Here is a 26,914-nt window from a genome sequence, read left to right on the forward strand (position 1 = left end):
GAAACGAAACATAGCTGACCTATCCCACAATCCCTTAGCTATCCCAGAGTTCTCTAGTGCTATAAAAAGCTTCCCACCATGAGGTGATTTCTTTTCCTTCGGCCATGTGATGCATCTGGAACAGCAAAGGATGTAAAAGGATAAGTACGTGAAATTAACCACCTTTCTGTGTTTTATCGCTGTAGCCGGATTGGGTCCCTTCATCTAAAAGCTCATCTCTTTTATTTTCAATTTACCTAATTATCAATGAATTTTTGAAAGTATTTTCGTGTGTGAAAACCATGCGTGCTGAAACGTGGTCTAGGTTGGATGAGCTTAGATAGAAATTCCCACTTTTCTAAAAGTCAGACGATTGTAGTGGTATTATGTTTCGATGACCTTAGCTAGAGACGTGTCTTTGCATTAGCCCCTAAAAAGTTCAGGCTCTAGCCAAGATAGATCTCTAGAGTATTCCTTTAAATTACCTAGGCCTACTTGTCACCAGACCAGATTTTTTGAGTGCTATGATGATTAAACCATAGGGACATATGAGAGTTGCAAAGCTCTCTGATTTTAAACGAGGAATTTGATAGTTACAGAATCTGAGCACTCAGTTGACTTGACTTGATGTAGATGAAGCTTGGTCGGGCAATTTGGGACATCTTGGGGGCTAACAAGGGACAATTCAGGCGCCATTAGAAAGAAGTAGGACACTTCATCAACCTATGATCTTGGTTATACATTTAAACATTCATTTGTGTACATCTAAGTTTGCAGTGCTATTTTTGTTTTAATATTAGCTTTTTTCTACTTACATTTACAGCAAGAAGACTCAAGAATATGACGTTCCTGCAACCAGTCATGAAGAATATAAAATGCAATGACCCTGCCTTCACTCTCCTCATTTGGAACTCTGGTATTCCATGATGTTTGCAGGATCCATAGTTTAAGCAAAGGTAGCTATTCTAATAACAAAACTATTTTGTATAATATATGTTTGGAGAATGTGGATTTCATGTATTTTACAAGTGCTATGATGATTACTCATAGGGACATATGAGAGGAAACTCCTTGATTTTAAAAGAGGAATTGATAGTGGCAGAATCTGAGCACTTGAATTAAAAGATTCTGTAATCCATTTACTTTTTACTCTGATCACATCATAAAAGAGTTGTATAAGAGTTTGTTTGAATTATGTGAATATGAAAATAAAGTTAACATTGTCATTTATATATATGTCTTATATAAAAAACTTGGGTAAAATTTTTGTCTATATGTTCCCTGTGGTATACCTTTTGCAAGTTTAGAGGATAAAATATCAAAGGATTCTTCAAAATTTTCAGGTGGATATTTTTACTTGGTTATGCAGCTGCTGGTTGCTTAGACTAACTGAGGAAACATGCAAAAGCAATGAGCATTTAAATCAGGATTGTCAAGTATTGATCAGGTACAGTGGTTAGCAGTTATGAACATATTGCAACTTTCAACAAGACCAGTTCCTCTAAATATTCTCAGTTATTTCAACACTCAAAGCATGAGAGTGGCATATATTTTTTGTAGCTGTTTGTAAAAGAACAAGTTTCAGTATTTTTTGATTCCATAAAGACTGTTGATGAAGTACGGTTTTCTGGAGAAATCAAACTTATGATTGCTGTATAAATTGTTTAGATCTAGAAAATAGTTTCTGCAGGCTCCTTAGAGTCTCATCAGTGCACGAAAGATCACCACTGTTGCTACCATGTCAATGCTGCCAATGATGAAACTATTTGCTACTACTGATACCCTGTGATTAGACTGACCACCAAGATCTCTGAGGCAGCTTGAAAAGAAAACAAAAATTATGGTATTAATTAATGCAGTATCAAATTTATGATGGGTTGTGTTTTTTGCAGATTGAAAATAGTGTGATCAAATTTTCTCAGGTAAGTCTTTCCTTATTGAAATGTTTTATATTTTAGTGTTATATTTGTTTGGGATCCCAAAAACTTATTAACAAGGCTTCACTGTCCATTATGTTATCTATAGTTTATCTTTCTTTTGTATATATATGTTTAGTTGTGAATTCTTTTATGTCTCTATTTTAGACAAGTTTGATTATTTGATCTCTTTAGCTCTGACCATACTTGTTTCTCAAGTGAAATGGTTTTCTAAATTTATTGTGAAGTAGTTTGATGGCATCAGATGATGAGTTCATAGTTCAGCTGATTTCATGATTTATACATAAATATTCTTTCGCTCCTAACTGATGATGCCAAATGAATTTCCCATACAAAATCTTTTGCAACTTGACAATAAGTTGTTCAGAATATTTAAAATTTTCATTCAATCCTTGTATTCTATATATATAATCTTTTTTTGATATTTGCAATTAAGAAGATTTATTTTCTTCTTCAACCTGTGAATATTCATTTCTATTCTTTACTTGGCAGATACCAAGCCCAGGTGGTTATGCAAAAAATTTTGATCTGGCAAAGTTTACCTTCTAGCTATGGGTATGTTTGTCCAATCTTCTTTACAAAATCTTAATAATGGCATCAGATGATGAGTTCATAGTTCAGCTGATTTCATGATTTTATGTATATTCTTTCGCTCCTAACTGATGATGCCTCATGAATTTTCATATATATTCTTTTGCTCCACACAAATGCTTTCTACCTTGACAATAGCTGATCGTTATGAATATCTATGAAATTCTTTATTTGACAGATATCAAGCTTAACTGAGCGTCCTCTCTGGCTTGAACTGGCAAAGTCTACTTCCTAACTGTTGGTATGTTCAGTCAATGTTACTTCACATCTCTATGGTGGCATCAGATGATGAGTTCATAGTTCAGCTGATTTCATGATTTATACATAAATATTCTTTCGCTCCTAACTGATGATGCCTAATGAATTTTTACACAAATTCTTTATACTAAAAAAAGTTTTGCTTCAAAACTCCAAACAATTTTGACAGTTTGAAATTTTCAATAGATTGGTGGTTCTGCAACTAGTGATAAATGAGACCTAAAGCCCAGTTGGAGAAGGTTGGAGCTGGCCAGGGTGATTCATGGTATGTTAGCTTGATTTTACTGCAGGTCTTTTATGATAGTAGCAAGACTGTTGGTATGATGACAGTTTTATCTTGACTCCACCATGGAGGAATATTTGACTACAATTCTCTGAGCAACAGTCTATTATGTACAAGTTTGTAGTTTAGGTTTATAAAATGGTGCCGAGTAATTAAACCCTCCATTAATAACATGCAGACCTGTAAAGACATCCTTAAGTTGATTTATCAATTACTTTAGACACAAAGTATATACCTAAAATAAGGCAGATTGCTGTCTTTGTTTTATATGAGACATTGGGCTACAATTGATATTTTGTATTAGATATGTAATTGAACTGTATGTGAAACTTACTTTTTTAAATGTTATCAAATTTTTTAATATTTTGCTAATTTACTCCTTAGTTACGACAAAATCCACTAGATTGAACTATTCCCTTACAAAAGCAATCCCTTGTCTCCATATTTTCAGGTAATGTCCCTGTAATGTTACATTCTTTACCTGCTTCTATTACCTTGCAAATTTTTGTTTCATTCCCCAGGCCTTGCAGAGAAATTCACTGCTGTGCTGTCAATAAAAACAAAAAGAACATGAGATGCAAGACAGAGGATTAACTAGAATTTTTATCATGTAGTTTTACAAGCAAAATTTCTACAATAACTACATTTGTCTGTCTTTTTTTGGATCTCTATTCTTTAGTGCAGCCAAAGTTCATTCTGAGTTGAAGAAAGAGCATTATTATTTGCTGAATACTCTTGTAGTCTTTTCTTTGGTGCAGTGGAACTTATTTTCCAGAAACAGGGTGGTGTTTCAGCCATTCTTTGTCCAGCTGAAGCAACCTGCTTCTAAATTTTGTATGCAAAATTGAAGTAATTGCCTGTTATTTATTCGACAAATTAAATTCTTTTAGACCTGGGGCAATATGTGGGAGCCTATAAAAATTATCTACTAGCTTTGTTAACTCTCATATACAATCTAGGAATACATCAAACCTGAAAGTATTTTTTACTTTATAATGGTTTATCTTTCTGTAGTATATCAGTCAAGCCCCCAAAAATTTGTGTGTTAGTGTTAAGACTTTCAGGATTATTTGACAGTATCCCAAAAGAAGACCCAGATGCAATGTAATTATAGTTCTATCATTGCAATTGACAGAAACAGATTTGTGAAAATTGTTGAAGTTATAGAGTATAAGAGTTCAAAATCAATCGATGGAGGAATGCCGTAAATCCTTGAATAAATCCCCGCTGCTACGGTAAATTCCCGAATTGGCATATGTCACACGATGCAGGTCACGAAAGCACCTCTCCCCATAGAATCACGCTGGTCACCAATGTTTAAGGGGCATTAAATAAGTCTGATCGGTTTTATTAGCAGTAGATATTTATTATAAGCCTTTTTTATACCACTTGCAATGAAGCTATCGATTACCACCAAGCAGTATCTAGACAGGATTGTTCTCGGTTCAAGTAGTATTCTTGGTTCAATTAAAAGAACCTCAATAAAGGGTTGTGTTCACAACTGAAGTTTCAAGCCTGGTTCCCATAAAATTGTGAGAGGGTCAGCGACAGTCTGCGTTGGTCTCTCGATTTTATGGGAACACTTTCTTCCGATCGTTACGACTGCGCCGACTGTGAATCGTAAAGGTCGGGAGACAAATTTAAAAGGGAGCACGGGTCGCCGATCAACTATTGTTAAGAAACAATCACCTGATGTAACTAACCAATCAAAGGAAAATGATTTGGCGCCTTTATAGGAAATATTGGACGTTACGGGGGTGCATCCGGGACTTTTAGAGACACGAGGAGGATGTGGAAGAGGAAAACTGAACCACGGACGAACTTTTGGTACTTTGTAAATTAAATATGATATGTTTTGTTTTCTTCAACGAAAATTCGAAAAACATCAGACGAAGAGTTTGATTTATGGTAGATTCTTCACACGGCCAGGAAAGAATTTACTATACCTTATTGCTTGCAGTTGTTTTGTTGTCATGGGAACACTTTATCTTTGATCGTTATGGACGATGGAAGAAGGGATCGGTGATACGTTCCCGACTCTTACGATTTTATGGGAACTTGGCTTTAAAGTACTAAAATATTGATTTAGCAAGCCGTAACAGGCCGTCAGTGGCATTGATGGCATGGCAAAAATCTTTTTTTTTAAATTTATAAATTTTGATAACATAAGCACAAAGAATACATTGAAATACGACTTAATATACAAAATCAGTTAATTATACTAAGATTTCTTGAGATATAGCTATGAAATTTGCTAACGGATTGTGTTGGTCGGATTCATAAGGCGCAATAACTGTCGTTTAATTAGAAAAAAGCTTATATTAGTGTGGCCATGGCAATTTGTATCGGATCTGCCTGTTTCTGCACATCAAGAGCTCTTTTATGGTGCTCTTTTAGACAATATGTCCAAATACATACAATTTAAGAATATATTCTTATGACGTCATCTCTTTGGCACACTATATTGGCAGGGCAAAATGAGTCTTCTGCTTTGTTATATGACTGATAACATTTTTTCCTTTTCATAGCTTGAATTTCATCGAGGGAGCGTTTTCATTTTCGTCTCTCATCAACATTAGCCAAACAATGAAGATATCTGGCATGTGATAGACTATATCTCAATTGTTTTGAATCATCCCGAAAGCTTATCACTGGAAAACAGGTATGAAACTGAACTTGTAGAGTGCATTTTGTTCAAATATTCACAGAGTGGCTGGAAGGGAATGGAACTAGCCGCTAGTTCCATTCCAGCCATTCTGTGAATATTACTCCTTTTCTAAACAGAATCTTCAACAGAATCAGATGAGCAAGAGCTAGATAAATTCAGACATATAGCAAGAATGCTTGATTTATAGAAAACTCAATGATGTACAGGATTTTCTATCTAATCTGTGTATCGTGTAAATTGAATCGTGTAAGCCTTGGCTTATTAGACAGAAATTTTCTAATGTATCGAGCAATATTGTGGTTTGTTTAAAGCCGTCTTTCAACGCCAGACTGTGAATGTTGTTGTTTTTCCGATTCTTATTCCTTTGGCAGCAGTTCTACTTTCAATTCCATATGTCATTGCTTTTCTTCACCACGTCCTCATTCTGCTTGAGTTTGAGACAGACAAGACAATATTTAAAAAACATTCAGAAAAAGAGCATTTCAATTTACAAATAATGGAAACAACGCAGCAGAATGTAGGGTCTAGACATTTAGTCATACCATCAAAACATGTTTTCTATTTACGAATAGTCTTGTGATTTATTTATTGAATTTCTCTCAATCCTTGCAAAACAATAAACAACCATATTACCGAATAGAAATAAAATCACGCAAGGAATTTTAAATTGAATCCTCGTTGCTAACAGAAAACGTTTGCTCCTGTCTTTCGCGAAGAAATGCAACGTGTCATTTCAAAACCTTTTCAATGCTCGTTTCTAGAACCTCTTTCCAACGAGAGGAAGGGACAGCTACAATGAGATCGGTTTTATGACGATGGAAAGCAGCAAGGAATGCGATTACCACGCAACTTTCTTATGAAATTATCTCAAGTTACCATGCCGCCTATTTTTGCTTTGTATGAGAGTAACTCTGACGAACAATATATGGGAAGCACTCTTCAAGGCTATTGCTATGTAGCAGTTTATTAAGCAAAAATGGTTTCATATAGAATTGTTGCTAACTGTGTCATAATCTGCATTTTTTTCTCAATGCTGCGTTTATTAGTCTGAGATAAAGTGAAACTGTTTTATATTGTTACACTTGGCGAGAGAAACCTGCTGCCATAGAACTCTTTTTCTATTTTCTATCACCTTTCTCTCCAACTATTCTTTTATTTTTGGGTAAAGAGTGAACAGTGTTTGAGCAAACTGTGACACTTGAACAAAACTTTTACTAAAGCCTGGTTCCCATAAAATCGTAAGAGTCGGGAACGTGTCGCCGATCCCTTCTTCCATCTTCCATAACGATCAAAGAAAAAGTGTTCCCATGACAACAAAACAACAGCAAGCAAAATGCGACAAATCACTTTCATTTGATTGGTTAATTACATACATGTGATTGTTTGTCAACAAAAGTGAATCGGCGACGTCGGCGACCCGTGTTCCCATTAAAATTTTCTTCGATCGTAAGAGTCGGGAAAGTAAAACTCACATCAACTCTCCCGACCTTTACGATTCACAGTCGTAACGATCGGAAGAAAGTGTTCCCATAAAATCGGGTGACTGACGCAGACTGTCGCAGACCGTCGCCTACCTGCTGACGATTTATTGGGAACCGGACTTAAGTGTTAAGCTGTTGTTGGTCTTCAAGTCAGATCAACGATGTCATTCATGGCTGTTACTTTTCAAAGGCCATTAACTGGAAACGAGTACGTAGAAATTACCACAGAACAGAAAGTGCGCAGACCTTTTATTGAAAAATGATAACTCGTGTATTGCATTATAAATTGATTAATATACATGTAATATATTCTGTAATAACATTTGGTGCATTCTCAGTTCTCGTATAAGTCTTAAAAAGATATAATTTATGCGCAAATATAGTTTGGCAACATTCATGAAAATATAAAAATAGCATTTTCGAAAAATGAGAAGTTCACAACGTTTTACTGAACGGGCCTATCGGGCAGATATTCTAATGAAAGTTGGCTTCTGAAAATTGGTTGGTTGAGGATTGGGTTCAACGCCTATAGCCTTGAAGTGTCTTCCTAGGACTTTGGTTGCCAAAAGAATTCTTGAAATTGTTATTATAAGAAAAGTGTTGAAAATGTTTGATAGTAATGTACGCATTATCTCCAAAAAATATTAGGTTGAAATTTAGTTGAAATTCTTCTTTTTAGTTGAAATTTTGTGTTCAAATTTTACATTCAATAATTTTATTTAATATTTAAACTTATGAGTCCAACTGTATGTATTAGGCTTTTTAAAGAGAATGTGTCGTGAACATGATTGGCTAATGCAATACAATTATATTTTTTGTTTAGTACACAGCATAGAATCGAGGGTGAATTTTTACAGCAGTAAAAATTCAAGAAGAAGAAATGAAAAGTCACGAAACAATGGAATTCCACGATTTTGTTTTATTAGCTAACTGTTAATGCGACACATGCCCTTTAAAAAAGCAAGACTTTAATCAAAGCAAGAAGAATATTACTTCAGCTCGATCTGGAGAACTTTCTGCGCCAAAAGGCCCGTTTTGGACAATTCTTTAATTATTCTTCTCAAAAGTTTAACTATTTCTTTAACTTATTTTATATCTTTATCAAGTTTCACTCTTTGTTATTATAAACCGAATAAAATGCTTGAGCTATCGATTTGATAATATCTGAAGCTAAAATTTTTTCGATCCGTCCCACGTGCCAATGGTCGAATGATATATGTGATAAAACCCAGGCAGTCTTGGGTGCACTATTTCGAGTCTGCCCATCACAACTCGGTCAACAAACTCCCAGTCTTCTCCTCCCCATTTATATTTGAAAAATGTTTCATTCATTCCTGAAATTAAAGAAATAAGTTGTAAAACAGATTTTCTTTGAATTCATTTTGGATCAAAATCTTTCACAATAAAGTTTTAATATCATTCTGTGGTTTCTAATGAGTAGGGGGGGGGCGGGGGAGGGGGGTTCGGCGTATCAAATTCAACTTTAAGGAAATCTCTACAACTTATTTCACTATTTTATGATCCTTTAATGCCCTCTTGGTTTCTGCAATCGAGTGTTTGCTCAAAACTACCCTTACAAGTTTTGTCCCCCTTGTGCAAATACCCTTGTTATAGCAACTCTTCACAGGTACCAGAGAGTAGGGTAAAAGTTCCATTTTGCTGACAATAAATATTATGTTGCTTAGTCATAGTTCGTGTACGGAGTGGTACTCAACAAGTCTGTCTTTCGTATGTCAAATGTTTCTGTAAAGACCAAAATTTAACAAATGTCATGGACCTGAAGTAGTTAATAAAAATCAACCTACCTCCGACTCTGAGCCAATCACTTTTGTAGATTGACATCATTCCGTAGCCTATCTCCATCCATATAGAATTTTGCTTCACATCGGTATATTCAGGATGCTCGTTACTGTATAGGCGTATTAAGATTGGACAGTAGGTCATCTTTCCCTCTATCGTATGCTGAAGGAAAACGATTTTATCTTAGCCTATTCTGCTAAAATTATTGAGATGCAAAATTAGAAAACATAACTAATGCATCAGTGCCGTCGGAACGAAATTCATATTGGGGGGGGGGGGGGATGGGGCTGCCCATTGTTTTCCTTTTCATTCAGTACACTGTTATAAAGGAAACATATTACAGTTTGACAATTATTGGAAAGCTCCAGCCCCCCCCCCCCCAGCCCCGGTTCCGACGGGCCTGATGCATCCTACGAACTACGTATATCGGCTAGTTTGCGCTCTTTTTGTATGTTGGATGGAGTGTTCCAAGAATAATGAAGAGTAACCCATCGCAATAATTACAGTAACTAATTTTGAAACATTAACTGTCTCTATGTTGAAGAGAGTTCCTTTAATAGCAGTGACACCTTCTTTTATTTCTTTACTTGGCAAAATTATTTAAACATTTGTTTTCAGAATGAATTATGTAATATTTTGCTCCATTTAAATGCATCATAATACGCGCATGCTGCATTGGATTGGGTGTCATTACTTTTAAATGACAACTTTCAGCTAAACTGGGCATCGCATTAACGTAATAATTCAATTTTCCAGACGGTATTTTCTACAAGATATTTGGTAATCCTTAGGAAAAATTACTGATTGGTCGCTCGCTCAAAACTGCTTTTTCATGTGTTTTTAACTAATGTAATTTCTTATGAAATCACCAGTGTTAGTCACGTACCAATACACTAAGTAGTTTCTGTAACATAGCTGACTCAGATTCAAATAAATAGCGCTTACCTTTCTAGCTTGATCAAATATGTGGTCTGGAATCTGCAACTGTAAATCCATAACAAAAACAATGCTGTCATTGCGAGGAATATGCCTGACTCCTTCATTCAATCCCACAACTTTCGAAAATTTCCCGGTCAACTGCAGAAAAGTAAAGTTCAGTTTGCTGTTCTTTAAAAGGCTTTGTAAGTCACCGTCAGTGCTATAAAAATCGACTGTCACCAAATGAAGGTTCCTATCTCCTGTCCTTTTGATCAAATCTTCAAGTGATTGTATGAGATACTGAAACCATTGTCGCTGATTTTTCACGACGCAAATCAAGTAGATTTTAGCTTGATGATTCCATTGTGAATATCCTTCAGGAAGGCAAAGTCTCCTGCTGTTATCTGGTCTCAGAAAGTAATCACTGAAACGATAAATTTTTCCATCGACTTTGCTTTTCAAATCCAGCTCTACTAAGTAGCGTTTCTTGTCGTGATTCTCTTCTACATGAACGATATTCTGAAGTTCAAATATTCTGAAACAGAAATGAAATTTCATTATAAGAACATTAGTGATTCCGGCGAATAACGAAAATGTTCTCAAAGTTATTTTTCCCTATGTATCTGGGGATTCAAAGAGCCATGGGTTTATGTTGTGAAATACCTACGATCAGCCTGCTCAAATGTAGCGATGACAAGCTGCACGGATAGCAGTGTACATGAACTACCATTTAGACCATTTCCAAAGAAGTTTCTAGATTTCCCTTGCTGCCTGTATTTCGGTTAATCTGTATGGGGGCATAATGCATTATGGATTACTTATAAATATTTGGTTCTAGATTAATTATTTCCCAATATAGAGGAGATTCAGAGAAGATTCCTTCAAGGGATTCCTTCAAGCTAGATCTAAAAGGATTCCGACAATCAGAGGAGATTCCTTCAAGCTAGATCTAAAATATCTAAAATCTAAAAAATCAGAGGAGATTCCTTCAATTCTTCTTCCGGATACTTCTATTTCCGCACCCCTTTCCCCTCAAAACAAAGTTGATAATTTAGAAAAATATCATGGAAGTCGCAGAAAAAAGCGTTCTTCCTAATCCCCCACGTCGTTTTGTAGTGAACCAACATTGTTCAAAGGAGGGAAGGGGAATGGCTTAATTTGCAAATGGAAACTGACGTTAGTGTACCAAGACTTTTGGCAATGATTGCAGATAGATATCTTACACTCACCCACTATTTGCATTGTTGACAGCAGCAAAAACATCGTTTGCAACTGCCTTCGCTGTATCCTCGCCGAGAAATCGATCCATTTTAACATCATCAGCCTTGTAATTAGCATGGTCGTTGGGGTAAATCTTTTCCTTTCTTAACTGCATCTGGCCATAGTACAAAAGCAATTTATTTCCAAGAAACAGATAACTCGGCTTGTAAGCACATCCTTCAAGCCCTGTTTTGCTTGATTTGCTGGTTAACTGAATTTTGCTACCAAAATGAATTCTACTGTCGTTCTGGAATTTTCTACGAAGCTCTGGAACACCACCAGTGTAAGCGTAACTATCTGGTTGCGAACTAAAAACGGAAGTGTTGCTATGTAGAGAAGAAAGATGGCGGAAACCTATAGCAGCAAATATTGGCCAGTTTCTTTCCTTCCATCGTAGTGAGAAACGTCCATTTCCAAAGCAAGAGTGAATTAAATCTATAGGGTACGCTTTGCCCTGCTCCAACCAAACCTCTTTTGAAACTCCTCGAAAAACATTCGATTTTCGGATACCTGTACTTAATTGGCCTAGTCGAAGTAAAATTTTATCCTTGCTAAAACTTTCATTGAACAAAAGGATATCCAAAGGAGATGTAGAATCAAATTTGAAAGTGTAATATCCAGTTTTATTAGCGTGAAGGTAGCCAAGAAATCTCCTTGAAAGAATTTCTTGTATCAAGACATCGTCCTCCAGCTTTGTGGCAAAATAGCCTCGCCGTGGAATATGGGGAAACAGTGGATTCCAATGCAAGTTAAGATTATCGTGGTCCGTAAATACGTCACGATATGTATACACATTAACTTTTCCATTTGGAATGATGGTTGAAGGGTTAATTGTATTTGCTATGGTTTTCATTTGAAAGCTAACTTTTTGATGGCTGTGATGAATATTTGTTTCCTGTAATTTATTCGCAGTAGTGTGTTGCAAATTTTTTTTATTAGTTATGGTGCTGGTGTGTTTTCTTTTGGTAATAACAGAAGTTTTCTTTTCTGTTATTTTGTTCCTAAGTCTATCTTTAGCATCAACAGACGCTGTCAAAGCAGCTCTGCCTTCTCTAATTCTTTCATTTGTCGCAAAAGTCTTTTTCTGAACCACAAATTCTAAAACTTTTCTATCTAACTGAGACATCTGATCATCAGAACTTTGGGCATCAATTAAATTTGATAGATACGGGTGAATTTGAACTGAATTGAACTCTTTTATCTCTGCCCCTTTTCGATGCTCATCATTTGAGAACCAGAGGATAGTAATTCTCATGCATAGTGTTATCAATATGAAGGTGGTAATGAGTTTTTGAATTGTTTGTCTCTTCATCACTGTTTTTCTTCATCAAACCTAAAAGATTAATAAGAGTTCAGTTTGTTTTTCTTTTATAGGTTGAAAGCATATCTACATAATGATACATATAGTCTGATCAACATGGAAATTTATCTAGTCTTCTTTGCTTTAATGAGAGATGTAAAGTTTTTAATGCAAATTGATTGGAGGGGGGTGGGGGTGTTGGGGGGTGGGGGTGTTGGAAACTAATTAGATTTTGGTTAGAAACCATACTCTTTAGATCACTGGAAATTGATGGAAACGCCCATTTTCAAAACTTGGTTTTTAACTTTAATGTAAGGAAAATAAGAAGATAAATTATGTAAAATTTTGGAGTTATTTTGTTACTATCGATTGCCAAAAAATGGTTTTTACCGAATGAAAGCAAAACTTACCGAAAGACACAGAGATATTGCGAAGTGTCGCATCCGCACCAATTTATTTTCAAAGGGTTTTGTTTTGATAATCCTGCATCCCTGATGAAAGATAACAAGGAACTTTGAATTCAATACAAGTCGATTGCTATCTGTTGCATAGCTACTTTAGTTTCTTACAATTTTTCTTTAAAGTGAACTTGTAACTTTACAATGACAAAAACAATCGTTATTTCTACTTGAGAGGTTAAGAATATCAAAAAAGACATGCACTCAAGTAAGATAAATAGCGCCAAACTTTGTTGTGTTTGTAAATATACTCACGATAAAGTTATCTACATCGGCTTAAGTATGCTCCTTTTGATTCAAAGGTAAATAATGATTGATAACCTGCTAATATAATTTTAATATGAAATCAAAGGCTTCAGCGTTGAAATTTAACAAAAATTAAGAAATTCCTATCACGACATCAGAGGCTTCAGCGTTGCTTGGAAACAGCATTCGGCACCTGGGATACGGGACAAGAATCGAATCGAAAAACAACGAGGAAGAGGTTGAATGGGGATGTGAAGCAAAATTTAGTATATTTTTTGCGGATAAATCAACTTTCAACGGGAAAGAGTCTGTTATCAAACAATGTTTACAATGCCGTTATTCAAAATGTGAGTTCAAAGGACATTGGCCTCGCCATGACTTCTGTAAATTGACTTTAAAAAATTGAAGATCTGTTAAAGTTTTATTGATGAACGTCCATTTTTCGATTTCTTCACATTCTACAAGCCGAACTTTCAAGGCACACAATTATACCATGTTTGAAACTAACAGAAATTTTGAAAATAAATGAAAACCCCATGTAAACGAAGGTTATTATAATTTCTTTATCAAATGTTCTAGTTAAGGTCTGACAATCTCTTGTTCTGTCAAGCCGATTATCGTTGCCTTGCGGTTGTGGTCGCTTGACTCATTCAAGGCCGGTTTACACGATCATATTCAGGGAAAATTTCCATCACATTATTTATGTGATCACAGAATGCGATCGTGTAAACGACCTAAAAAGTTGCTTGAGGTGCACGAAGCAGCAAGATTTAATCCCTATTAATTGCCTGTTAATTCACCGTCACAGATTTTTCATTTGACCAACGAGCAAATGAAAATGTCTGTGATGCTGATCGGAAAGAAAATTTGTAGTATTAATGTTCAATAGTTGAAAACCTATTGGATTTCCATGAAATTCTTAACAGTAATTCAGTATCCCTTTGTAAATATGCAAACAAAGTTTATTTTTTTGTTGATTATAAAGATCTGAATTTAGGCTTTTTTCCAAGGTATAATACCTGACCATGCTGCCTGATTTTCTTCTTTCTCTTTCCTTTTACCTACCTGCCTGAAACAAAGTTGCCTGAATCTACAGGCCTAGTGACAAATTAAACTATTCGACCCAAGAGAAGCCAAAACAAATGGACTATTTGTGTACATAGTCACAGAAGCTATTTTGCAGGTTGCAGTATGAAACATTAGTGAATTTCCTTTTTGATAGTTTATTAATAACTACAAAATTTTATTAGATAAAGAGGTTTAATGTCAATGTATTATACTTACCGAGCGCCGAACGAAATGATACATTCAGAGACTAAGTTTTATGTAGATGATCTTCTACCTGCATCGATCGTAGCATTAACAACATCCACAGTGCGCTTGTTTTAACGTATCATGGTTTAAACGATATCCGATGCGCAGATAATTATGGCATCACTTCGCAATACTTGAAACGTGGCATCAAAAGTAGCGCGTTCATTGTTCACTGCTGCTAATTCGTTATTAATCACCAGATGTCAATCAAGTTATCTGAAATTAATCAAGTGATGCTTAAATGTAGGTAGGTAGCCGTGGCAGGTGGTTGTAAACTAGCAATTTCTTCAAGAATCCTACAACCCTGCCAAAAATCTTGGAACATCAAGGGCCCATCTACACGAGAGTTTAAAAGTGGTCTTATCAAATTCTTTAGAAAGTTAGGCCGATTCTCACCGTTCGTTGACATATAGAGGGTCTTTTTAACTGTTTGCCCAAGATGAAATTGAGCAAGGATGAAAGACGCCGCTTGAACAAGCTGGGCATCAGTCAAAGGTGCTTTTTGAGCCCATCTACACGAGAGCCTTAAAGTTGCCCAAAGCAGCAGATTAAAAATTCCAAACACTTATGGAAATACAGTCAACTCCCTCCTCCAACAAAGTAAAATTCTAGTTTTTTAAATAGAATTCTCAATTTTGGTATGTGAATCTACGATGACAAGAGAAGCTCGGGGTAATGAACATTTGAAATTTAGTTTGCTTATTAAATTAATATCTCTCAGATATATACTTTAGTTGTAAGTTACTTAAACCTGCCGTGCTAAGGAGGTGGCGAAGAAAAATTTTAGAATTTGATATGTACATACATATATAAATATATAGAAATTTTCTACTCATAGATGTAGGCATCAGAAAGACCCACTAAACATTAATACTGACAGAAAGAGATGAATAAAGAGTCAAGAGAAATCAATACATTTGTAGGGACTGAATGCCTACATGTGTAAAGAGAATTGCCTAGTCTAGATATTTATAAACTTAAGCATCCTATAACTGCTTTAGACAATTGAATCAGTCAAACACATTCAGAATAAACAAATAACATGTTTTGCATCCCTTTTTGGAGATTATGTCGAAATCGTAAAACATTCTATTCCTGCGGACTAAAAAGGCATTTTAAAAAGTAGATCCTTCAAATATGGTTGTTGCAAGAAAACGTATTTTTGCGTATCCATTTTTAATCAGAAAAATGCCATATGGTAGCAATGCTCCCCTCCCCTACTTCAATGTACAACAGAACAACTTAATCATAGGATCTTTCGTAATGATTTGTAATTTGCCGCTTAATCCCCACCTTTAAACATGCTTCTGATTACCTGCTATTATAGACAATTCGACGTATGCAAAATCCTCAATTTTGTCTTATAAAGTTGGTATAAAGCTTAATTTTTTCCTGTTTTCAAATCGTAAAATTATCCTTTGCTTCTACGATGCTGTTTGTGTGGATCATCCTTGTTACAGAGTTCTTTTTCAAAGCCAAAAGGTAGCAAAAAGAGCAGACTTTTTACAGCAAATTTCTTTCAATGAGAATGTATAGAAGTGTAAGCGTAGAACTGTATTCAAATGAGGCTTGTAAGCACATTACAAATTAATGCATAGGAATTAACTACTGCACTACCAGTCTTTCACACATTTCTTCGTCATTCAAATTCTTCAGACCAAAGTCTTCATCACATCTAAACTTCTCAAATCAAGTGAAAGGACGTTTTCTGGTCATTCGAGTTTTCTTCTGCATGCAAACAATGCTCATTCCTCATTCGCTTTGCTGAGATGCTCATTCAATGTCAAAAATCTTTTTTTCTTCTGCACTAATTTTGCAATACTTTATATTCTCAATAGTATCTTTTTCTCTGAAAAGATTGTTTTATTTCATGTTGAGATTAAAAGTACTGTGCAGTTTATCACTACCAGATGTTGATTTGGGGGAGAAGGACCATGAAAAGTTTTGCTCACTACTAACCTTTTAAAACAGTAAAACAGCAACAGAAGGTTCAAAGACTTTTGACAGGAATTGAAGATCAGCATGAAGCCTTGGCATACAAAAAATCTATTCTTACTTGACTCAACTGTCTTTTTGAAAAAATATCATACAAGAATGTTTAAAAAACAGGGATCCTTTTGCAATAGATAGAGTCCTTTTCAAAGAATTCGTAAAAATCGCCACAGGAGCGATATACTCCTTTTTGACCTAATAATCTTGGATGAATAATCACGATGTCAAGTTACCCCTATTTCCGATAGAGTTGCAAAGAAGTAACTTCTAAAACATGTTTTTTGATACTATACTTCATCGGATCACATAACCTCAAAAAGCCTGATGATCACATTAAGCTTGAAACTCAGAGTAGCAACTTAGAACCGTCATGTTCTATACAACAAATAGCATAACCTCATGAAGCATTATAAAAAAGTGTGCCACAAATTGGATGAGATGTATAGCTACAAAAGGGAGCTTCTTCCTCATAAATTACTGTCGTTCTCTCTTGGTCCTCAAATCTTTGAAACAGGTCAAAACAGCCAAAGTGCAATAGTCCCATAGTCCCATACTCGCAGTTCTTTCGTTTTCCACGTTCGAAGTATTTCATGGTGTTCTTTACGTCATGAGGTCAGACGTAAACAATTTTGAAATATTGTGTTGCTTGTTGATGTCATATTTTGAGTTCTCTGTAACAACCTTGGAACTAGAACGTCTTCGATCCGTCCCACGTGCCAATGGTCGAATGATATATGTGATAAAACCCAGGCAGTCTTGGGTGCACTATTTCGAGTCTGCTCATCACAACTCGGTCAACAAACTCCCAGTCTTCTCCTCCCCATTTATATTTGAAAAATGTTTCATTCATTCCTGAAATTGAAGAAAGAAGTTGTAAAGCAGATTTTTTTTAAATTCATATTGGATGAGCAAGCCTCACAAACGGACGAAGATCAAGCTCCCGTTCCGTTGGCCCTGTGCATTTTTAGCCATGACTTGATTAAATAACATTTAAAAATTACGGCGATGGTGTTGGAGGGTTACTAATGGAGTCTACGAAAGCCTGTGTCTCGCCCAGATTTGGTGGAAAAAAGAGAATTTTCTTGCAAATTGAATATATTTACTCGATCTGAATATAAAATGCATTGACTGCATCTGCTTGCGGTTCTTACTTATGTAATATACGATGTGCTCAAAATATACTCATGCTAGTACTAATGCCATTGCAATGTTTACTTAAAGCAGCCTACCTCCAACCCTAAGCCAATCACTTTTGTAAATTGACATCATTCCGTAGCCGATCTCCATCCATGCGGAATCTTCCACCTTAGTGTATTCGGGATGTTCTGTCCCTGGCATTCGTAACAAGACTGGGCAGTAGGTCATCAGTCCTTCTATCGTATGCTGAAAGGATATCAGTTTGTGTTAACTGCTTGAATTTGCTTTTAACTGAAAAGAAGTTTTACTGATATATTTAGAATAGGTAGTAATGCGTTTTTCTGATAAATGTGTTTTCATGTATGTGCTTCAAAACATACACAATCTTTTTATCAAAATTTCCTAACTTCAATAGCCATTACCCGGCATGCAGCACTTCCCGATACGACGATACTTCCCGATACGACGAACCACATTTTACCTTTTCATTATACCTTGCATTCCCTTGAATCATTTTAAGACTGAAGCAACACATGGTACTGTCTCTAAAAGTCAATTGAAGACTGCAGCTGGAAAATCTCATTAATAAGATTCATAAAATATGCGCTTACCTTTCTAGCTTGATCAAATATATGATCAGGGATCTGTAAATTTAAATCCATTATAAACACTATACTGTCATTGCGATGAATATGCCTGACTCCTTCATTCAATCCCACAACTTTCGAAAATTTCCCAGTCAACTGCAGAAAAGTATAGTTCAATTTGCTGTTCTTTAAAAGGCTTTGTAAGTCTCCGTCAGTGCTATGAAAATCGACTGTCACCAAATGAAGGTTCCTATCTCCTGTCCTTTTGATCAAATCTTCAAGTGATTTTATGAGATACTGGAACCATTGTCGCTGATTTTTAACGACGCAAATCAAGTAGATTTTAGCTTGATGATTCCATTGTGAATATCCTTCAGGAAGGCAAAGTCTCCTGCTGTTATCTGGTCTCAGAAAGTAATCACTGAAACGATAAATTTTCCCGTCGATTTTGCTTTTCAAATCCAGCTCAACTAAGTAGCGTTTCTTGTCGTGATTCTCTTCTACATGAACGATATTCTGAAGTTCAAATATTCTGAAATAAAAAATATTTACTAAGCATCTGTTGGATTAGAAGTAATTAAGTGATATGTTTCCTTTCTTTAAAATTGCATTCTTGTAGTTTTATTGCTGACATTGATCGATTTCTCTAACATACAACTACTTAGATAATGTAAGCAAATCATTCTTTTCTTGGTAATAATGTGCTATGTTGCTATTCCTTGACGCGATTTGTATAATTTTTCTCGATGATGCTGTCCGTACAACCCTAGAGATTTTACCATTCACCACAGTGCTTTGATTCAACGTTGAATAGACAATATATAGCCTACATTGCAAAAAGAAACATATCAATTAAGGCATCTTTTCCTTGAACCACTGTACGACATAACCTAGGTCTTAATTGCACAAATCAGTCACGAATGCGCTTCAATGAAAACGTAATCATTATTTTATGTCCGCTCGCTTTTGTGACTGAAGGTGCAAACACTTGAAATTTCGTTGAGAGAGGCACTTTCTTACATCGCAATAAATTGATAACGCATTGATTTTTTCCAAGAAAACACAACATTTTGAGAACGCGGCCTTGCATACGTTGCCATAAACTGTATGCCCAACGAAAAGAAATGGCGATAAAGCATACTAGGGATTTGTTCACAAATCTACCTGGAACTATTATAACGTTTTAATATCATATTGCAAAACTAGTTAAAATCTGCACTCATAATCATAATTACTCTTTTTTTCCAAGAAACGTGATGATAAATCGGTGCAAACTTTATGGCTGACACGTCAAGTAATACATTTTTAAAATTCACTTTCTATTGCTTAACATGAAGCATATCAAGCTCAAAACTACACATAGTTAAAGCAAAAAAGAAATAGCTGATTTCCAACACTCACCCATTATTTGCTTTGTTGACAGCAGCAAAAACATCGTTTGCAACTGCCTTTGCTGTATCCTCGCCTAGAAATCGATCCATTTTAACATCATTAGCCTTGTAATTAGCATTATCGTTTGGGTAAATCTTTTCCTTTCTTAACTGCAGCTGGCCATAGTACAAAATCAATTCATTTCCAAGAAACAGATAACTCGGCTTGTAAGCACATGCTTCAAGCCCTGTTTTGCTTGATTTGCTGGTTAACTGAATTTTGCTACCAAAATGCATTCTACTGTCGTTCTGGAATTTTCTACGAAGCTCTGGAACACCACCAGTGTAAACGTAACTATCTGGTTGCGAGCTAAACACGGAAGTGTTGCTATGGAGAGACGAAAGATGGCGGAAACCTATAGCAGCAAATATTGGCCAGTTTCTTTCCTTCCATCGTAGTAAGAAACGTCCCCTTCCAATGCAAGAATGAATTAAATCTATAGGGTACGCTTTGCCCTGTTCCAACCAAATCTCTTTTGAAACTCCTCGAAAAACATTCGATTTTCGGATACCTGTACTTAATTGGCTTAGTCGAAGTAAAATCTTATCCTTGTTAAAACTTTCATCGAACAAAAGAAAATCCAAAGGAGATGTAGAATAAAATTTGAAAGTGTAATATCCAGTTTTATTAGCGTGAAGGTAGCCAAGAAATCTCCGTGAAATAGTTTCATGTACCCAGTCATCGTCCTCCAACTTTGTGGCAAAAAAGCCTCGTCGTGGAATATGGGGAAACAATGGATTCCAATGCAAGTTAAGGTTGTCGAAATCTGTAAATACGTCATGATATGTATATACATTAACTTTTCCATTTGGGATGCCTAACGTGCTAATTGTCTTCGCTATATCATTGAGGCTTTTCAAATTCTCGCTATATCTAAGACGATCAGAAGTATATTTTTCTTGTAAATTTTTTTTAGTTGAATGCAGTGCATCTTGTATGATTGTTTCAATGCTTGAGTGTTTCATTTCCCTTCCATATGAGAGTCGCTTATCGGAGTTTGTGTGAAATGTTTCTTTGGTATTAACAGACACTATCCCGGTAGCAATGTCTCCACTGTTGTCGTCTTTGTCATGCAAAGGCTTTGGCTGATCTACAGACGGGAAACCCTCGTGATTTCTTCCATCACTAGAATCCATCAAATTTGCTAGAAAAGGATTTTTTCCATCAAAGCTGAGGTGAAAAACTTTGCCCTTTTTAAGATGCTTATGGTCATAGAAAGAAAAAGGAGCTAATCGCAGGCACAGTGGAGCCAGAATGAGGATGATAAACGCTTTTTGGTATCTCCGTCTTCCTGTCCAAGCCATTGTCCTCAATCTCCTTAGCCCTAGTTTGATTCTTCTCATCACTTAGCCTAGAAAATGTGAAGAATTAACATGAAACTGTTTGTTGCATATACTAAGACCTAGGCGGCAAGCCATTTAAAACCTTCGGTAATGATATCATCTATAATGAGCACACTGTCGTATTTGCTAAAAGATTCGATAATGTACGAAGTTCGAAAGTCAATGCTGGCAATCGACAAAATATAAGCAACATTCTGAGGTAAAGCTAGACTTACTCCATGAGCCTCTGTTTCGCTACTGCCTCACTTGACGGACGCTACAACAGAGACTCATAATCCGTATTTTAGAAAGCTGCTCTGTGATTGGTAGGACAAAAAGTTATCCTGAGCGCCAGTTTTTGAATACTTTGGATTATGAGTCTTTGTTGTAGCGTCCGTCAAATGAGGCAGTAGCGAAACAGAGGCTCATGGAGTAAGTCTAAGGTACAGCCTTCGATATTCAAAAAGCGGTATTCAATTATGCCTCTGCTGAAAACAATACTCCTTAAGCCATGATCAAATGCTATATACTCTGGGAAGAAAATATTTTTCACAATATATACTATGTTGCCTGGATATATTTGAAATGCTAGTTAATTAAATGTATAACGTGATGTGATATAATTTTTCGGTTAATTTTATGTCACTAAAAGGTAAGTAAAACACGAAACTGTTTGCACGTTTATGCAAGTGAAGCGTAACAAGTGTAAGCTGAGCTGCCAAAAGATCGGTCGTGGCTCTCAGTATGCTAGCATCTGCGTACCCAATATGTTAGAATTAAATAAAAAAATCGACACAACAACTACAACAACAAGTACAACCTTGGACCTGTTGCCATCGCAACAGGCACAAAAAGCAGATTACAATCTCTGGAATGGCAGTCAAAAGTTTTCAATCGCAGGTACTGAATTTCCAACCCTTTTGATTTTGTTAAAAAATTTAACATGTAAATTGAAAATTAGAAAATTAAATAAATTAAAATAAAAAATTAAAACATTCGAAATAACCGTTACGCCTTGATCTATGTTTACTTTAACGAATCTAAACGGACATAAGTTCAGCTTGATTGTATGTAGAAATACAGGATTATGTAACCAAGCAGCCTTGCCAAACATACGTTAATTTTTACCATAACTACACATACGAGTAAGACCTGTAAATATTCTATTGAACGCAGATCTCACCCAAAAGCGTCAGAAAGCACGTTTAGAAGTCTTGCGCTACTGATGTAAGCCACACTTCAGGCTTTTATCGTTACGAGAAATTACCCTAAAGTTACGATGAATTTATTGTGTTGTGGCAATTTACCTTCCATCAGGTATTGTAATCTGAATACGATACAGACTTTTTGGAATATTTTCACTCACTATTTTCATTGCTAGGCGAGACAGTTTATTTTTAAGTAAACATGGATGAACCATGTAGTTTAGCTCAAATTTGTTCACAATCAAGATAAGATTTTAAGATCGATGAGCAGAGATTACCCGTCGCTTTAGAAGACTATTATTACAACTATAATGAAATTCAGCTTCAGAAGTGAGCGAAAGATAATACACAAGGTGCTCCCCAACTCTGTAACGGCGCCACGGGAAGGGGAGGGGGCACTGAGAGAACACGTACCCCCAATATTGTGGCAATGTATTTTTTGTGATGAAATCCTATGATTTTGAAACTACCTTTACTCAATCAATAGTTGGTCATGGGCTTTTCTCATTGGTAAAATTTGCGTTCATTGTTGGTAAACGGGCCTTTTCTGACAGAAAAAAGGCATCGCCTAATTTTTTTCTTTTGCTTCAATCTCAACCAATTTCTTTGATACAAGCACGATGATATCTACTGCCTACCTAGCTCCACGGCCGTCTGAAAATACACAGCACTCGTTCCCAACTTCTTGCAGAATATCTGTTCTATAAAAATGTAGCAGAGGGATGCAAAGAAAATGGTCCTTTTGATTTCACAGCATTTGCTTGGGCAAAATCATAAAAAATTTTCAAGAAAAAGTGAATCACTAAAATGACAGAATTTTGCAACTGCTTCATAACATTTTGTGTGATTTATGCAAATGTGATTTTTTCATGGAAACGGTAATAGAATGGAAGTTTGTCAACACACTGCTTGGTTAATTTGCTCTAGACATGGTTGTTGAAAGTCACCTAAACGAGTATAATCATTTACCATAATCAAAAAACAGATCCTGTACAGAGCTACTGAATAAAAAGTCAATTCATTGGAAAACTCTAGTATAAATTCAAAAGGTAGGGATGATCAAATTTAATGATTATCGGTGGGTGTTTTCGAGTCAGCTCTGATAACTGAAATTTCAGTTTAGTCCGAAAGTCTATGCAAAAAAGCATTTTGACAAATTCTAACGAGTTCTAGCCCAGTGCCGCAAAGAAGGTAGCCAGGGCCCCTAGCATTTTTTCAGTCCCCCCCCCCGAATTACAAGCATTAGTAAAACAATATAGAAAGAGCATACTTAAGCAGGCTTTGAAAAAGCAAACATTTTAGAGCATACTTGAGCTTTTCGAACATTTGATAACATCATTCGCGGAATCAAAATTAAGAAACTCTTAAGAAACAATAAGTACTGAAATTTTCAGAACATTAAGAAACTGGAATACTCAACATCGACCATTGTTTCTTATAAAAAATGAGTGTATGTAAGTGCTCACTCTTCCACATAATAATCTTTTGAAGCATTCGTAAGGGCCCCTCCACGGCTTATTTATTTTGCTGATAAATTTTATAATATGGATGAGTTTATTCTGGATATGCTTCCTTTCGGAGACATCCTAAATTCACAGTTGCGCGATTGGATTTGAGTTCTGCCTCCACCCTGCTGAGCCTCCTCCCATCTGAGCCTCCTACCTGCTAGCCTGTGTTCCAAATCCCTAACTTGAAAGTGGAGGGTCTGGAGCACATGCCATAAAAACTTAGCTAACTTTGCGGTAATGATTTTAAGATTTGTTTTCAAGAATTAAAATCAGTGTCTCCTTAGGTAAAAGAGTGCCTTTTGTTCAATTTCCAATGTCCAATGCCAAGTCTCTACTTTCAAGTTAGGGGTCTGGAACACAGGCTACCTACCTGCGTGATTGTTATATTCACTTGTCACCTTGCCGCGATAAGGGAAACGTGAATGTCATATCAAAAGATAAGAAGCGTACGACGCGACGACTTGGGATTGCCCGCGGGACTGCCAATGTTTGCCGTCGAAAATTTCATCCATGAGCAAACGAAGATTGTTTTAACCAAAACCAGATTTAAATTTACCGACAAAATCTCAGATTTACCCAGAAATTCTCACCCGGGGGGGGGGGGATGGGGGGGGGGTTGGGCGCTCGCCCATATCCCCACGATTTCCGCTACGAGTTTGGATAAAACTTTATTAAAACTATGTTACGTGTTATATCAGACTTATTTTTACAAAGATTCGCCGCCTTAGTTATTACAGCAGATATTTTCTCACCACTCGTAACGAAATCTCTCATTTCATATCAGGGTTTGACGGTTATGGCATCTGATACAAGCTCATTGCAATGGCATAATTTAGGTACACATTTTCTTATAAGAATACCTTTAATTTGTTGAGCCTCAATAATCTAAGTTTTTTTCAACTTGAGCTTTTGATTATTCTTGAATTATTATGCGACAAAAGGTGTAACTTAGTCACATTATAATGTTTATGAGCAAAAGGCCGGATACGTTTATTTCACATATAGGATGAATCTCGCATTTGTTTTGTTTTAAAAAAACTTAAAAAATAAATAAAATAACAACTTCTCTATGAAGCTTGAACCTTGCACTGTTCTCGAATTATACTTAAATCTTAGCGATTCTGAGCTATTTTTATTGGCTATATTCTTATAAAAAGAAAAGTGTGTAATCATTAAGTTACTCTCCTACTGTGGCTTGGTTTAACACATAATTGCAACTGTGTGAAATATTTGACAGTATCTCTGCAGTATTTACAAAGTTAAGGCATACACTCTTACCTTTAAGTTTCGCATCAGCACATGATTTTACCACGTCCCTAATGCCGTATCCAGTACTTCCTTTACGTGTTTCTTTAAGCCTGTAACGTGTTTCTTGTGATTACTAAAAGCATAACAAACATGACAGGTTGTGCATTGTTATAAATTGCCACTATCAAGACAAGTAATCGCTTCTTTTCAAGGTTTGAAACCGATTTGAGGGACGTGATTTAATTTAAGTGTTATCTCTTTGTCCTGTCGATGGAGTTTTGAACACTTAACTGCGATATTATAACTGAATTATATACAAAACAGAACAAGAATAATATAACAAGTTTGTCTATGTTTTATTTAATAAATTCCTTTTTCTCATTGATTTTGTCAGCCAGGGAAGGAAACAAAGTGCTTAGCTACTGATCTATTGCTTGACAAGGTTTAGTATTCAAACAAGCTTCGCCTGTGCGACAGTCCTGAAGAAGTTACCTGTTACATAAGAGCAAGAATTGTTACCTGAAAAAGGTTTTTGAAATTCAGGTAAATTCGAAAATGTAAAGCAATCAAATTGACTAGTAAATTTTCAATCGCTGCTGCGAAAATTGAATTCTACCAATATCATATCTGTTGTCATGTCAACACACTCATGTTATGTAAAAGAGGTGCTTAGCACACGTGTGCTTTAAAAGTAATGTGTCCAGCTAAAGCAAGCAACTCTGCTTTCAGAAACATGTAAAAGAGGTGCTTAGCACACGTGTGCTTTAAAAGGAATGTGTCCAGCTAAAGCAAGCAACTATGCGGGGGTTTTCAGAAGCATGTGATTTTACATTTCATAGCTTTTCATGTGAGCAGTTTTGCATCGCAAGAATACTGACCAATCGCAAGCCGTTTTTTAGATAGATAGCTTGACAAGTTGGGTTTTGTTGAACATCGCAAAATTAAGTTTAAAAACAAACAAATCAATGATGTTCTTGATGATGTTGACTTTTTGCAGGTTGAAATGCAATTTTTTGTAACAAAGATGTTTAGGAAATATTTTCGAAATGAGATTTAGTTTCTTGGTAATATTAAAAATAATATGCAATCTATTTTTCAGTATGAAGAAGAGGTGCTGAATAATAATTTAAAAAGCAAGAATAAATTAGTGTCTTATTTTTTGGAGAAACGGAGCATGGTATAGAAGTTCATGATACCGCAACGCATTTAAAAAATCTTGCTGATGCCAAAACCTGATAACCCATTACCACTGACATTTAGTGAGTGACAAATGTATAGAATAATAATGAATAATAATTGTATCAATAATATTTGGGTGGTAGAAAAAAGGATCTGGGATTACTGGGCGTGTCACTTTTTACTTTGGCACGAGCTAGTATATCCCGGTGATTTTTAGGTTTGCGGTAGCTTAGTATGTGTACGTCAGGGGAGACATTTTTGTATGTTTTGGAGTTCTGTAACTTATACGAAGTTTGTACGTTTCGTCTTCGGAGCAGATTCGTCATAGTCGTAGGGCAAGGCTGTATGGGATTGACTGTTTGATGTGTTTGGGGTGTGCGAAGGTGCTGAGGGGATACTAGAGGCTATTATTTTTAATAATAGAAATTGTGACGTCGAGGAAATGTATGGATTGTGTGTTCAACTTGTAAATTTGATGGAGGGGTGGGCCCTTATGAGTGTATGAATAAAGTCAGTGAGTTTGCCTTGTCCGTGTGTTCAAATCATAAATATATTGTCGATGAAACGAGGCTTAGACAAGAGGTTTGTACAAGAGTTTATAGGGAGATACAGCAGGTTTGTACAAGACTTTCTCTAGTGCATCAGATTCAAAGGTACCAATATAAAAAATGAAAAGGGTGGTACTATCCTTGTGCCAATTGCTGTCCTACGTTTCTGTAGAAAATGATGTCCGCTAAAATCAAAATTGTTGTTTGTCAAAATTGTGTCAATAAAGTCACAAAAATTTTCTGTCGTGGGAGATTTTGATGTCC

At 35.9% G+C, this 26,914-nt stretch overlaps 2 protein-coding genes, 1 long non-coding RNA gene and 4 other non-coding genes across 9 annotated transcripts; 5 read left to right on the top strand and 2 right to left on the bottom strand.

Annotated features, from left to right (window-relative positions):
- Positions 1-47: 47 nt before the first annotated feature.
- On the top strand, positions 48-8,160 carry LOC135683213 (uncharacterized). Of its 2 annotated transcripts, XR_016143867.1 has the most exons (9): positions 48-144; positions 803-935; positions 1,323-1,426; positions 1,872-1,901; positions 2,409-2,471; positions 2,686-2,748; positions 2,952-3,030; positions 3,570-7,405; positions 8,021-8,160. It is a non-coding gene; the product is annotated as an uncharacterized LOC135683213 (long non-coding RNA). The 2 variants fall into 2 exon arrangements; XR_016143868.1 differs by lacking the exon at positions 8,021-8,160 and having other exon boundaries at positions 49-144; positions 1,323-1,434; positions 3,570-3,693.
- On the top strand, positions 1,728-1,797 carry LOC135684060 (small nucleolar RNA SNORD24). The gene has a single exon (XR_010515848.1). It is a non-coding gene; the product is annotated as a small nucleolar RNA SNORD24 (small nucleolar RNA).
- On the top strand, positions 2,152-2,233 carry LOC135684065 (small nucleolar RNA snR60/Z15/Z230/Z193/J17). The gene has a single exon (XR_010515852.1). It is a non-coding gene; the product is annotated as a small nucleolar RNA snR60/Z15/Z230/Z193/J17 (small nucleolar RNA).
- Positions 2,509-2,587, top strand: LOC135684066 (small nucleolar RNA snR60/Z15/Z230/Z193/J17). Its single transcript, XR_010515853.2, has one exon. It is a non-coding gene; the product is annotated as a small nucleolar RNA snR60/Z15/Z230/Z193/J17 (small nucleolar RNA).
- On the top strand, positions 2,784-2,865 carry LOC135684063 (small nucleolar RNA snR60/Z15/Z230/Z193/J17). Its single transcript, XR_010515850.2, has one exon. It is a non-coding gene; the product is annotated as a small nucleolar RNA snR60/Z15/Z230/Z193/J17 (small nucleolar RNA).
- A 207-nt stretch (positions 8,161-8,367) lies between the features above and the next one.
- LOC135683343 (uncharacterized) lies at positions 8,368-15,165 on the bottom strand. 2 transcript variants are annotated; one of them, XM_065198575.2, is made up of 6 exons: positions 14,464-15,165; positions 12,886-12,966; positions 11,145-12,508; positions 9,943-10,450; positions 9,003-9,159; positions 8,368-8,531 (listed from the first exon to the last, which is right to left on the bottom strand). In XM_065198575.2, the coding sequence occupies exons 3-6, from the start codon at positions 12,485-12,487 to the stop codon at positions 8,368-8,370; spliced, it is 2,172 nt and encodes a 723-aa protein (XP_065054647.2). In that variant the 5' UTR covers positions 12,488-12,508; positions 12,886-12,966; positions 14,464-15,165. The 2 variants fall into 2 exon arrangements, with proteins under 2 accessions (XP_065054647.2, XP_065054648.2); XM_065198576.2 differs by lacking the exon at positions 14,464-15,165 and adding an exon at positions 14,199-14,435.
- Positions 15,166-15,309: 144 nt separating this feature from the next.
- On the bottom strand, positions 15,310-25,624 carry LOC135683341 (uncharacterized). The gene is made up of 5 exons (XM_065198573.2): positions 24,954-25,624; positions 19,611-20,991; positions 18,234-18,741; positions 17,715-17,868; positions 15,310-17,337 (listed from the first exon to the last, which is right to left on the bottom strand). Exons 2-5 carry the CDS (start codon positions 20,981-20,983, stop codon positions 17,174-17,176), a joined length of 2,199 nt encoding a protein of 732 aa, XP_065054645.2. The 5' UTR covers positions 20,984-20,991; positions 24,954-25,624; the 3' UTR covers positions 15,310-17,173.
- Between the last annotated feature and the right edge of the window lie 1,290 nt (positions 25,625-26,914).

This window comes from Rhopilema esculentum, chromosome 7 (assembly GCF_057945365.1).
Source record: "Rhopilema esculentum isolate cy_ngs chromosome 7, ASM5794536v1, whole genome shotgun sequence".
Taxonomy (NCBI): domain Eukaryota; kingdom Metazoa; phylum Cnidaria; class Scyphozoa; order Rhizostomeae; family Rhizostomatidae; genus Rhopilema; species Rhopilema esculentum.

Excerpts from the sequence above, each read along its gene's own strand:
- LOC135683343 (XM_065198575.2), bottom strand. The coding sequence starts at position 12,487 with ATGAAGAGACAAACAATTCAAAAACTCATTACCACCTTCATATTGATA. Across the intron at positions 9,160-9,942 it reads TATTTGATCAAGCTAGAAAG|CATACGATAGAGGGAAAGAT; the intron begins GTAAGCGCTATT and ends GTTTTCCTTCAG. Across the intron at positions 8,532-9,002 it reads TGATTGGCTCAGAGTCGGAG|GAATGAATGAAACATTTTTC; the intron begins GTAGGTTGATTT and ends CTTTAATTTCAG.
- LOC135683341 (XM_065198573.2), bottom strand. The coding sequence starts at position 20,983 with ATGAGAAGAATCAAACTAGGGCTAAGGAGATTGAGGACAATGGCTTGG. Across the intron at positions 18,742-19,610 it reads GTCAACAAAGCAAATAATGG|AATATTTGAACTTCAGAATA; the intron begins GTGAGTGTTGGA and ends TTTTTATTTCAG. Across the intron at positions 17,338-17,714 it reads TGATTGGCTTAGGGTTGGAG|GAATGAATGAAACATTTTTC; the intron begins GTAGGCTGCTTT and ends CTTCAATTTCAG.